The sequence below is a fragment of the Pan paniscus genome, chromosome 7 (assembly GCF_029289425.2).
Source record: "Pan paniscus chromosome 7, NHGRI_mPanPan1-v2.0_pri, whole genome shotgun sequence".
Taxonomy (NCBI): domain Eukaryota; kingdom Metazoa; phylum Chordata; class Mammalia; order Primates; family Hominidae; genus Pan; species Pan paniscus.
In genome coordinates, this window is record NC_073256.2 from 116,812,550 (window position 1) to 116,826,920 (window position 14,371).

Below are 14,371 nucleotides of genomic sequence, written 5' to 3' on the forward strand. Positions count from 1 at the left end.
CTGATTCCAAAGAAGATGCAGAAATATAACTGTGATAGTACCAACGTTATTTGGGATTTTTAAAAATTTAACAAATTTTAATCTGGTGCCCTTCCATCCAGCATAACCACCATTTAGCATTTCTTGGATAAAATAGGGTTTGAAAAAATATATATAGCTCACTACCAGCTTTAAAATATATAATCTGAACTCAGTCCAAAATATTTTAAGACAAATTTGGCAGAGCCTTTATTTTTTAAATAGCATGGAATTTGATGTAGGTTTTAAAATAATTTTAGAATTAGTTACAGATGATTTAGTTTGTCATTCTTCCTAGGGGGAAAAATATTTTAAATCTTAAGACAGGCAAAGTACCATAGTGCTGACCACATATTATTATGCAGTTATCATTGTTTCCAGTCAAGTTATTGTGAACTATGTTGCTAGGTTTATTTTATTATGCAAGTCTCACTTTCAAAGTTTCTAATTTTATAATAATTTTATTAACTATATTTGGTCAAGACATTTTTAATGTTCAAACTTATAAGAATGTATCTTCTGGTACCTACTGAATATTGAATATATATTTAGACTCCTCTAAAATATTTGTAGTATGATCTACCTAGTAATTCACTTGGTATTTTTTCTTCAGTGAAAAAACAAGGGAAGACTATGAGTGCAGTGTGATCTCTGATCTCATCTCTGCCTTGGCACATCCATCACCCATAGGGGAAAAAATATATATGAAGGAAATATAACTAAGTGTTAATATTATTTATTATTGGGGGTGGCAAAATAGAAGGTAAATTATGAATGGTTTTGATATTTTCTTCTTTATATGTTTCCCAATTTATCTGCAGTATGGCATCTATTACCTCTCTAATTAGAAAATAAATGTCCTCAATTTGTTCTAAAATAATTAAATTACTAAAAATGATGTTCGTGTTATACTCTCTGTACTGAGAAGCACTAGTAGAATTGTAAAGTCCAAAATACAAATGATATAAAATTGATATCACCATAATAAATGTTTAAAAATATTCTAATACTAAATGGACTTTTTAAGAGTTCAAAAATTACTTTCCTATATTTACAAGAAATAAATGGCTTTATCTCAAATGTTTATATTAATAAATTAATTTTACCTGAGATAAGTTAGTAAAAGCTCAAAGTATAAAAAGGGAATTTTGCTTTTAATCCTGAAATTTATGAATGCCAATTTTTTATCAAGTGCATTTTATTTAAAAATAACTCAAATGTAAGAATAATCTAAGGAACATATCAAAATTCATGCTTGGTCGTACCATCAGAGATTTTGATTAAGAAGGTCTAAAGTCCTAGGAACCTGTATTTTAAACCAGCATCCCACATGATTCTGATGCAGGTGATCCAACAGACCATATTAGATTGTTTATTCTTTTCCTGTCTCATTCCATGGCAAGATCTATGGTCATTTTCAGTACCATAGATAAAATCAGGATTCAAGTTGAATCTGTTCCTCTACATTCTATCAGGCAGAGCTGCCATAACAAAGTACCATAAACTGGGTGGCTTAAAACAACAGAAACATATTGTCTCAAAGTTCTTGGAGGCTACAGTCCAAAATCAAGGTATCAGATCACATTTATGTAATGTGATCTGTTTTCTCTGGCCTCCAGGGTTTGCATACGTCCCCAACAGTTTCACAATACAACCAACTAGGGTAAGGGAAGAAGAAGTTAGAACTTTTATTTTTATTTTTATCCCATATATTTAATTTCTGTTAATGTACTGTTTATAGTGTATATAATTACTGACAGAATTTTAAGTAGCATGTAAATTGTTTAGCACCGTGGTCTCAGGAATACTATATTCACTTTTTATGATGCAGTATTAGTCATAAATGTTAAATGTTTTACATTTTACTATCAAGTGAAAATTAATTGTCTTTTTGTTTGTGTGCTTCCCTATTCCCTTTTATCCCCTATATCAGGTGATGCTTTTCCTTGGACGATCAGCTTGCATAATTTCAGCATATATACCCTTCTTGGAAAACAAGTGACACTTTGCCTAGTGGAACCTATGGGTTGCACCTCCACTCTAGCTGTCACGTCTCAAAAACTGCTTGCTACGGGACCTGATACACGACATTCATTTGTTGTCTGTCTCCATGTTGACCTAGAGTCACTAGAGATAAAATGCTCTAATCCCCAGGTTGGTACATTTGATTTATGAAAGGAAATTTAAAGTAATGTGATTTAAAAGCAATTGTTATCCATTTTGTTGAAGGGTTTCTCTTCTCTTGAGTATCCTAAATTATTTTTAACTTGGCCATCAAGATCAGGGTGGTTAGATTAAGAATTGCTTTGAAGCTCTCTCAAGTTGTGTAATTTAAACTCTTCTGAAAATGTAATGGTGGCAGTACAAATGTATCTTTTGGCTGATGGAATGAAATCAGTTGCAGATGTAATGTTTTTAAACACTGAAGAACTATTTTACTGTCAGACTGGAAGAGTCTGTTGAACTGATCAAGTGTAATTTTCATTCAGATTCTCACTCAGAACTTCTTTGCTTATCATGCAATTTTTTATTATTATACTTTAACTTCTAGGATACATGTGCACAACGTGCAGATTTGTCACATATGTATACATGTGCCTTGTTGGCGTGCTGCGCCCGTTAACTCATCATTTACATTAGGTATATCTCCTAATGCTATCCCCCGACCCCCCCAGCCCACGACAGGCCTGAGTGTGTGATGTTCCCCACCCTGTGTCCAAGTGTTCTCATTGTTCAATTCTCACCTGTGAGTGAGAACATGCAGTGTTTGGTTTTCTGTCCTTGCAATAGTTTGCTCAGAATGATGGTTAGTCTATTTGAGGGTAAATAAACAAGGGTTAAATTGTATGCAACTAATTATTTGTGCAAACCCAGGTGATGTGAATTCATATTAAACTGTAAAATTACAAGATACAGCATGATTGGTCTATGACACCTGAAATCTTTTTCTTTTTAAAAATATTATTTTTAAAAAGAAATATTAAAAAAAATTTAAATATTATTTTTTAAAAACATTATTTGTTATATTTGTTATATTAATTGTTATAAGCCAATTTTTAAAGAGTACTTTTTTAAGTAGGTTCAAGTTAGTTGAGCTTGATGGCACATGCCTATAGTCCCAGCTACTCAGGAGGCTGAGGCAGGAGGATCCTTGAGCCCAGAAGTTAGAGGCTGTAGTGTGCTATGATTGCACCTGGGAATAGCCACTGCACTCCAGCCTGGGCAATAAAGCAAGACTCTTTCTCTTAAAATTTTTTGTTTTGTTTTAATTCACTTTTTATGAAGCAGTATTAATCATAAATGTTAAATGTTTTACATTTTACTATCACGTGACAATTAACTATATTTTTGTTTGTGTGCTTCCCTACTCCGTTTCCTCCCCTATATCAAGTGATACTTCTCTTTGGACTATCAGCTTGCATTCCATATTTTATAGAGCATCTTTTTTGAAACCATCCTCATCCTTTCTTTTCTTCTTGCCTCCTTCTCCCTACTATATACTATACTGTTTGATTTAACTTTTATATTTGAAAAGATTAGACCTAATAATATATTGGTAAGAGTCTTATTATAAAAATGCATTTAATTGGAATTATGACAAGGCAGCTTTATTAAAAGAACACTGTCATAAAAACTTAAGAACTCATCTTCCACTACAGTAAACATTATTTCATGTTTTCTTTCTTTCCTTTTTTTTTTTTTTTTTTTTGACACAGGGTCTTACTTGGTCCCCCAGGCTGAAGTGCAGTGGTGCAATCACAGCTTATGCAGCCTCAAACTCCTAGGTTCAAGCAGTCGTCCCATTTGAACCTTCTGAGTAGCTGGGACTATAGGCACATGCCACCATGACCAGCTAATTTATTTCATTTTTATTTTTTTGTAGAACAGGGTCTCGCTTTGTTGTCTGGGATGATCTTGAACTCCTGGCTTCAAGCGATCCTTCTGCTTCAGCCTCTCAAAGTGCCGGGATTACATGGTGTGAGCACCATGCCATAAGGTCATTTATTTTAGAATCAGTAGTGAATACTTTTGAATGACACTAAATATTTCAGTTTAATGGCTATTTGCCTTTCTATTATACCCATAGTGATATAGAAGAAAGTAATTATGAAATGACTATTTTCTTTGAGATTACTCTTTGAGTGCTGCTGCTAATGGTTGCTTTAAAGTGTTTTTAAAAGGAAAGGAAACTGTTATGGATTGAATTGTGTCCCCGCAAAAATATATGTTGAAGTTCTAACCTTGTGTATCTCAGATATAACCTTATTTGGTTATAGGTTTGTAACAGAAGTAAGTTAAAATGAAGTCATTAGGGTGACCCAATGTGACTGGTATCCCTATAAAATAGAAAAATTTGGACATAGACACATACAAAGGGAAGATGATGTAAAGATACACATGGAGATTGTCATGTGAACATGGAAGCAAAGATTGAAGTAGTGGAGCTGTAAGCCAAGGAGCACCCAAGATGGATAGTTCCCACCAGAAGAAGCTAGGCAGAGAGCCAAGGAAGGATTGTACTCAGAATCTCAGAGGTTGCATGGCCCTACTGATACCTTGATTTTGGACTGTAGCCTCCAAGAACTTTGAGACAATATGTTTCTGTTGTTTTAAGCCACCCAGTTTATGGTACTTTGTTATGGCAGCTCTGCCTGATAGAATGTAGAGGAACAGATTCAGCTTCTTTAGACACTTTATCACAGAAGTTGTTAAAAAGGAAAACATAAGATATCTCTTAGCATGGCAGTATAAGCTCCCTCAGCCTATCTTTCCTACTGATTATTCCTATATACTCTAGGAAAAATTCAAAAACAAACAATTGACTACCCCCACATAAATGCATGTTCTCAACTTGTTTTAAAATAATTGAATTGCAAAATGACTTTAAGGCAGCTTTTAGAAATTTTTATGAGGTGCAAAGGAAAGCATACTGAATGAAAAGGCAATAAATCTCAATTGAGGAATAAAAAGTATAAAAATAATCAAATGGAATTTAGAACTAAAAAATACAGTACCTGAAGGAAGAAAACCATATTATGTGGGTTTAAAGATAGCTTGGAGATGATAGAAGAAAGAGTTACTAAACTTGAACATAGATCAGTAGAAATTACTGAATTTGAAAAAGAAAGGAAAAAAGTTTTTTTAAAAAGTGAACAGAGCATCAATGATTGTAGAATAGAAAAGTCGAATATTGTGTACTACTTGGAGTTTCAGAAGGAGAGGATAAAAGGATTGGGATAGAAAAAAAAAAAGAGGAAATAATTACAGAAAACTTTGCAAATTTGGGGAAAGAGATAGTCTTTACACATCCAAGAAGTTCACCTAATCCCAAACAGGATAAACCCAAAGTAACAAACATTTGGACACAGTGTGATTAAAATATTGAAAACGAAAAATAAATTTTTTAAAATTTTGACAATTTTGACAGCAGATATAGGAAAAGACACATTCCATATAAGCAAATAATGATTTGAATTAGAGTAGATTTCTCATTAGAAACCACAAGAGACAGAAGACATTGGAACAATATTTTGGAAGTGCTAACATAAAAGAACTGTTAACCTAGTGAAGATACCCCACAGAAATGAAAGAGAAATAAACCCATTTTTAGATGAAGAAAAGCTAAGAAAGTTTGTCATCAGCTGCTCTATTCTACAAGAAATGCTAAAGGAAATTCTTCAGGGTGAAGGAAAATGATACTGGATGAAAAATTAGATCTTTAGGAATGAAGGAAAACCAACAGAAGGGATAAATGGCTGGGTAAATATATTTTTTAAAAAAACTACTTAAAAATATGTGTGACTCTTGAAATCAAAAAGCATAACATTGTCTGCTGGTTTTTTCAGTGTATGTAGATGTAGCATACAAGACAACTATAGCATTAAGGCTAGTGGAAGATGGAGTAAAAGAATCTATGGTTGCCAAGTTTCTACATATCATATGAAGTGGTACAATATAAACTCTTAAGTAGACTGAAAGTTTTGGTGCATATGTTTTACTCTCTTAGGACAACTAATAAGAAAATGCAAAAATACAAAAGGATAAAGCCAAAAAGTCAATAGAGAAATTAAAATTAAATACTAAAAAATATTCAAAGAAGCCAAAAGAAGATGGGAAAAAGTAACAAAGGAACAAAAAATGGAGGGTAAAATAGTACAAAAAATAAAATACTGGAGCTAAGCCAGCTATATTAATAATTACATGAAATATTTATGGTCTCAATTAGGAATCTGCAAACTAATGCCCATAGGCCAAATTTGCCCACACTCCTTTTTTACATATTGTCTATGGTTTCTGCCATGCTACACCTGCAGAATTGAATAACGGAACAGTATGGCCCACAAAGCCTAGAATATTTACTCTCTGGCCCTTCATAGAGAAAGTTCACAAATTATTGGTGAAACACTCCAAGTAAAAGGCAAAGATCTACAGTGGGAAGTAAAGCAAGATGCTACCGTATAATACCTAAGATTGTATTTTACTTAAATATAAAGAAATGTTATAAATAGATGCATAGTAAAAGATACACCATACAAACAGTCAGCATAAAAAGGCTGGACTTACTTATTTTAATCTTAGATAGAACAAATAAAAAGTGTGTTACCATAGATAGAGTGACGTGAAACAAAAATTAACAGAATTAAGGGAAAAAGAGAATTCTAGAATCGTAGTAGGAAATTTTTATAACACCTCTTTCAGCAATGGATAAAACAACTGGATTAAAAATAAATAATTGAAGATATAGAAGATATGAAAATACTATGCACTCACCTTGATCTAATTGGCATTTATAGAACAGTATATCCAACAACCGTAGAATGTGCTTTTTTACAGATATACATGGTCTCATTTTTAAGAGGATCAAAAATCACATGAAAGTATTATTTGACCACAGTCAAATTAGAAATTAATAATAATAAAATAGCTAGAAAAACTTTAAATATGTGGACATTAAACGACATGCTTCTAAGTAATTTATGGAACAAAGACATAACTATTTGGGAAATTAGAAAATATTGAATGACACTAAAAAAAAAAACTGGATAAGCTAAGGCAATGTTTAGAGGGAAATATAACTTTAAAGACATATTAGAAAGGAAGAAAGATCTTAAATCAGCCATTTAAGGTTCAATTTTAGAAAGCTAAGAAAAGAACAAGAGAAACCCAAAGTAAGTAAAAAGAAGAAGATAATAAAGGTATGAGCAGAGATGAATGGAACAGTTAACAAAAAAGTGAGCAAGAGATAGAAAATTAATAAACTGATTCTTTTAAAAGATCAACAAAATTGACAGTTCCTTAGCTAGACTGAAATAATAGAGAGGGAGAAAAAAATGCAAACTACTAATATCATGAATAAAGGGGAGTTGATAACATTAAAAGCATAATAAGAGAATAATGAACAACTTTATGCCAACAAATGCAACAACTTAGATGAAATGGAAATTTTCAATGGAAAAGAATTCCATCAAAGTTGACACAAGAAGAAAAGAGCAAAACCAAGTAGCTCTATATCTTTTAAGAAAATTGAATGTGATGTCAAAAACTTTCCCATGGAGAAAACTTCCAATCTAGATGGATGAATTCTATCAAATATTCTGGAAAAAATAACATAAATTTTTCACAAATGTTTTCCCACAAATGAAGCCTGAAGCATCCCTGCCCAACTGGTTTTATGAAGCTAGCATAACTCTAATAACAAAACTTCAAAAAGACTTTACAAAAGAAGGAAACTAGGTATTAATATTCCTCATGAAAATGATATATAAGTTCTTAACCAAATGTTAACAAATCAAAGATAACAATATCTAAAAGGCATAATATATATATTATACGTAATGGCCAACTAGGAATTATCTTAAAAATGCAAGTTTGGTTTAACATTCAAAAATCATTCAATATAATTTACCATAGTAACAAAACAAAGGAGAAAAATCATATGATCATCTCAATAAATTCAAGTGAGACATTTGACAGAATTCAACATGCATTCATGATGAAAAGTCTCAGCAAATTACAAGTAGGAGGTAACATTCTCAAACTGATAGAGATCATATAAGGGAAAACAATGGTAAATATCATACGTAATGGTAAAATATTGAATTGTTTCCCACTAAGATCAGGAAAAAGTCCAGGATTTCTGCTTTCAATTCTATTCTGTATCATACTAGAGTTCCTAACCATTACAATAAACCAAGAAGAATTAATAAAAGATATAAAGATAAGAAATGAAGAAGTAAAACTGTTTGCATGTAACATATTTTATAGAAAACCCCAAAGGAGTCTAATAAACTATTACTAAAACTAACAAAACTCACCAAGCTTTTATGAGACAAAGTTAATGTATTAAAACCAATTGTATTTTTATGTACTAGCAGCAAACAACCGGAAAATGGAATGAAATCAACTTCACTCTTTACTAACATCCAAGAAACATAAATGAATAAATCTAACAAAAGATATCTAAGACCTCTATCCTGAAAACCATAAAGCGTTGCTGAGAAAACTTAACACCTGAAAGAAGTAAAGAGATATATCTCCTCATAGTTTGGAAGACTCAAATTGTTGATGGCTTATTGATCTTGATATTGGGCGTAATCAAGTTTAAAAAAATACTTTTTGAATGACACATTGAGATAGCAGAAAGCCCGACATTTGGAGAAGGTGTTTACAAGACATTCTTCAAACAATGGACTGTTATCCAAAAATTTTTTTTTTTTTTTTTGTGGAGACAGAGTCTCCCTCTGTTGCCCAGGGTGGAGTGCAGTGATGTGATCTCGGCTCACTGCAACCTCCTCCTCGCAGGTTCAAGCGATTCTCCTGCCTTAGCTTCCTGAGTAGCTGGGATCACAGGTGTGTGCCACCACACCTGGCTAATTTTTGTATTTTTGTAGAGTCAGGGTTTCACCTGTTGACCAGGCTGGTCTCAAACTCCCAATTTCAAGCAATCCCCCTGCCTCGGCCTCCCAAAGTGCTGGGATTACAGGCATGAGCCACTGCACCCGGACTAAAAATTCTTTCTACTCAATAACATGAAGATGAACAATAAATGATAAACGTAAAGACAAATAATGGGGAAAAGACTTGAGCAGATACTTCACAAAATACTTATTTGAATAGTCAATAAGCATATGAAAATATGCCCAATATCATTATCAGGGGAAAAACGTCATGAAGAAATAGAAATACACACCTATTAGATTGGCTAAAATAAATGATAGACTCAATATGTGGACCAACTGGAACTCATCATACACCGCTTGTGAGAATGTAAAAATGATGTAACAACATTGGAAACCCCTTGACAATTTCTGAAAAAGTTCAGCACACACTTATCATACAACCCAGCGATTTCTCCCTATGTATTTCCTCTGAGAAACAAAAATATATATCCACAAAAGGTCTTTTACACAGATGTATATAGCAGCTTTATTTGTATAGCCCCAAACTGGACACAACTCACATGTTTATCATCAGGTGAATTAGTAAAAAAATTATGACCTACTCATACCAAGGTAATACTAATCAGCCATTAAAGGGTTGAATTATTGATAAAATGCAAAATCATTGACGAATCTTGAAATCATTATGCTGACTGAAAGAAGTCAAGTGGAAAAAGAGTACTTACTCCATAATTCCATTTACATAAAATGTTAAAATATGCAGATTACTATTAATATATAGTGATAGAAAGTAGGTTACTTGTTGCCTGGAAGTAGAACAGGGAGAGAGAATAAAGAGGGGGTGATAGGAAGAGGACGTATTACAAAGGGATATGAAGATATTTTTGGAAGATACAGAACTGTTGTTTTTCTAAAGTCATAGTTTATACTTAGTGGTAGCTCAGTCTCTCTCTAAAGCTACATATAATAGACAGCCCCCTGCTACTTGGAGTTATCTAACAAAGTTCTTATAATTTAGGAAAGATAATTGTAGCTGTGAGAGGATAGTCCTACTCCACATGTTCTAGTTATCCATAGCTGTCCTAGCTAACACAAAAAATATTCTTAGACTCCACTATTATTCATATTTTTAAAATTTTCTTTACTTTGAGATACTTAATAGTTTTGTGATTTTTATGGTGTTACTAAATGTAATACTTTGGCTCAAAACTAGAGTACTTGGTATATTCTCTAGCTATCCACATTGTTTGGAGCTAAGCTCAGATTTTGTTGTTGTTTAAATGTAAACCAGCTCTAAGCAAAGTCATCAGCTAGATGGGGCTTGTGTTTGGCCTTGTGTTTCCTTCCTATGTCTGTTCCTTCCCTGTTGTCCTTTCTTCAGTTATCTGGCTTCCAGGGCCACCTGGTTCCCAGTGCCTCCTTTCTCCTGTTCTCCTGATACCAAGAACCTTTTTTTCTAGAATTACTCCAAGGCTGAATGAACCTTATGCACTGAGAGTTCATTTTTACTCGAAATGTAGTAACTCTTATCTCTTTATGTAATTCTACTTTATAAATCTCATAAAATCCTTGGAGTTACTCAATAAATCCTCATAAACAAAATTGTGTTAAACTGTCACCACCTGGTGTAACCAACATTGATCACAAGGTTGTTGGGAAGTCTGAAATATTTATGAAAATATTTTGTAAACACTGAAATGTTATATGAATATCATTTTATTAGTGCAGACTGACTCTGATTAAAATGTGAGACCATCTTTGCAAATTGGTATGAACATCCCTGGTGAAATGTAGCAACATTCCTGAAGAGATGTGAAACCACAAAATAACAGCACTGAAGAATCTATATAAACTAAAAGATTTGGAGAGGGATTAATACTCTTTGATATCTTCAAGTGAGAGATTAACCTAAATTTTAATGACAAAACATGAGACTCTAAATAAACCTCTTTGTTTTGAGTGATTGCTTTAGCTTATGCTTCCAGACTCTCTTTGGATGCTTTCAAAATTCCAAAGGATGGCTTGATTTTTTTTTTTTCCATATGCAGTAAGCAAATTCTTATTGAGCGCTACGTTTAAGGCAGACATGGAGATGAATAAAACAAACACGCAAAGAACGCCATATCTACATACCTCATAATCCAACTATTGAAAGCCACAAGTAAAGAACAAATATTGAATATATCACAAGAAAATACATGTATGATACCTTAAGTTCAGGGGAACCAAGATTTGATTAACAGCTTACTTCTCGTAAGAAACCACGAAGGCCAGAAGAACATCTTTAAATTAGGAAAATAAAAAATAAAACGTTGCAATCAATTTAGAAGTTCTTAATTAAGCAAAAATAACTTTTATAAATGAAAACTAAAGAAAAACATTTTCAGAAAAAAGACTCAATCACCAGTAGGAACTGCATACAGGAAGTACTAAGGAACATTTTTCATGCTGAAAGGAAATGACACCAGATGGCTGAGCATCTCTTCAAATGTTTATTGGACATTGAGTTTGCTCATTCGTGAATTGACAGTTTACATTAATTTATATTTTTCTAATTACTAATAAGATTGAGCTTTGTTCACATGTTTATTGTCCAGTGAATTTGCTCTTCTGTGATTTGTTAATTCATATCATTTAGCCAGTCTTCTATTAAATTCATTTTTCTTAGCAATTTGTAAAAGCTTTCTTTAGGCTCTATAAATACAAACCCCGTAACTGTAATGCAGTTCATTTGCTTTTAAACTTTTTGACATCTTCTGCCAGAAATGTTTAATCTTTCATAGTCAAAGATACCTATATATTCCTTTTTATTTTCTGGGTATCCTGTCTTAAAAGGAGTATCATGGACCCCTAAAATGCACGCAGACATACACATGACCATAGAATCCTAAAATGTCTTTTACTGTTTTTTCTTTTAAAATTAATGTCTCAGAATTTCTTTCTTGTGCTTTCTCATTTATCCATCTGTTTTTGTTGTTTGCTTTTTGTTTTTAAAATATATTTGTTGTAAGGAAGAGGTGCAAATCAATACTTCTTGTCCTTTTTATACCATTGGCTAAAAGCCGTGAGCCAATTCTCAGAATATTATATAGACCCATTAAGATTGCATACTGAGGTATACTGTCAGAAGGTTTGTGAGCTTTTGACTGTAGCCAGTGTGTACGTTTCTTGATTACATTTTATGGAGATAATTCCTACTTAAATACCTTTCTTTGGCTTATCCATTAGGATGACATCAGAATTGTGAACCTTGTACACTATTGAATCTATTTCATTGTTGCCTAGATAGAGTACCTTCATGTAGTTAATGTACTTTAAAAATAGAGAAGGCTATGTATGTAAGGTAGGCTGAGAGCAAATTTATTACTGTATCAGACATTACTGTCTGTCTATGTTATTCCTGGAACTTTCATTGCCATTCAGTGTTCTTAGACACTGTGTATATTTATCTTGGTTGAATATTTGGTGCTTTCATGACTGGAAGAGATTTCTGTTATCCATTCCCTTCATCTTAACTATGTGACCAAAGTTACCCTGTTTCCTTTAATGTCTTTAGACACCAGTATCTCAGACCCTAAATACTATGTTTATTCCAAAGTTAAATGAGCCTGTCCTGTAATCCCAGCGACTTGGTAGGCTAAGGTGGGAGGATCACTTGAGCTCAGGAGTTTGAGACCACTTGAGCAACATAACAACATGCTGTCTTTATTTAAAAAAAAAAAGAAAAAAAAAGCCCATAGAATCTTTTTTTTTTTTTTTTTAATGTGATGAAACTTCTGTTTACCTTTGGCCAGCAAACTGATACATTGTTTTCTTATAGGCATTCACAGGAACATAACACTGTCTTAGCATTTTGGGGTTTATATATGTGGAACTGAGAAAGAACAGATTTATGCCAGTTTTCTATTCATTTATTTATCGTTTTTATTGCTGTTATGTTGATCAGTTTGCTGTATAAGAACACAGGCTTTGAGTTCAGACAAAACTGGATTTGTATCCTTGCACCACTCACCCATTTTTTATTTCTCTGAGCTCTTGATTTTTTTTTTTTTTGAGACAGTTTTTTGTTTTGTTTTGTTTTGTTTTGTTTGCTGAGGCAGGTGTGCAATGGTGTGGTCTCGGCTCACTGCAGCCTCCGCCTCCTGGGTTCAAGCAATTCTCCTGCCTCAGCCTCCCAAGTAGCTGGGATTATAGGCACCCACCACCACACCCGGCTAATTTTTTGTATTTTTAGTACAGACGGCGTTTCACCGTGTTGGCCAGGCTGGTGTTGAACTCCTGACCTCAGGTGATCCGCCTGCCTTGGCCTCCCAAAGTGCTGGGATTACAGGCATGAGCCACCACACCTGGCGCGAGCTCTTGATTTTTGTTTTAACTTTTAAACGAAATTAAACTGGACAAGTGTAATCTTTTATGTGAAAAGTGTTTTTGTGTAAAAAAAAAAAACAAGTTTCTGAAACTGAGTTTTAATGATTAGTAACAACCTACATGCCAAATGAAATAGTTTTTCTAAGATTGTATTAACTTAGAGCTCTCTGCATTGTTCAACCCAGATCACTAAATTGATTGGTGAAATTCCGTTTCTCCTTGATTTCTGTTGACATTGTATATCCATGTTTTTTCTTCTTCCTCTCTACCTTTAGTGATTCTATTCTGACACTATCTCCTGATACTCTGCAAAATGGGCCCTTCCTCTCTAGCCACCTAGGGACTCTTCATCAGCCCTGTATCTTGTCTTGATCATCCCCTGCGCTTGGCTTTTGTTCATTCTGTATTTCTGAGTAGAATGACTTTGTACTCATCTAAATCCTGTCTCTCCTTCAGGAATATACCTTGAGGCTTTTCTCAGCCTCTCCAGTGAAATTGAATCTTTTTTATGAACAGCTATAGATTAAATGAAAAAAGTGTGTGAATAAATTTTTTAAACATAATGTTACATATTTATATTCAGTCAGCATTCAATACACAAGACATTGTTGATATTCAGACACCTTCATACAGAACTCTTGTAAAGCCACCTCACATGGTATTTATTTTTTAGGGATTTTAAAAAAATGTTTTATTGAGGTTTACTTAACATACAATAAACTGCATGTTTAAATTAGCTAATTTGTTAAGATTTGGCATACATACACACATGAAACTATGCCCACAATCGAACATCTTCAAGTTTCTTTATGTTATTATGCAGTCCTCCCTCCCATTCCTCCCCATCACAGGTACCATTGTTTCTGTCATTATAGACTAATTTTTGTTTGTTTTTCTTAGCCTAGCTTCTTTCATTCTGCATAATTATTTTCAGATTAATTCACATTGTTGCATGCATCAATAGTTTATTTCTTTTTATGGCTAAACAGCATCCTGTCATGTGAATGTACTTTAATTTGTTAACTACCTGTCAATGTATATTTGGGATTTTCTCCAATTTTTGCCTATTACAAATAATGCTGCCA

At 33.2% G+C, this 14,371-nt stretch overlaps 1 protein-coding gene across 5 annotated transcripts in view; it reads left to right on the plus strand.

Moving 5' to 3' along the window:
* The window catches only part of VPS13B (vacuolar protein sorting 13 homolog B), an 868,795-nt gene that overhangs the window by 448,718 nt on the left and 405,706 nt on the right, over positions 1 to 14,371 (plus strand). For all 5 annotated transcript variants that reach the window (XM_055116771.2, XM_063606452.1, XM_057303059.2 and 2 more), the window contains exon 24: positions 1,952 to 2,172. In XM_055116771.2, the coding sequence (XP_054972746.2) occupies positions 1,952 to 2,172 (221 nt within the window). The remainder of the gene's footprint in view (positions 1 to 1,951; positions 2,173 to 14,371) is intronic.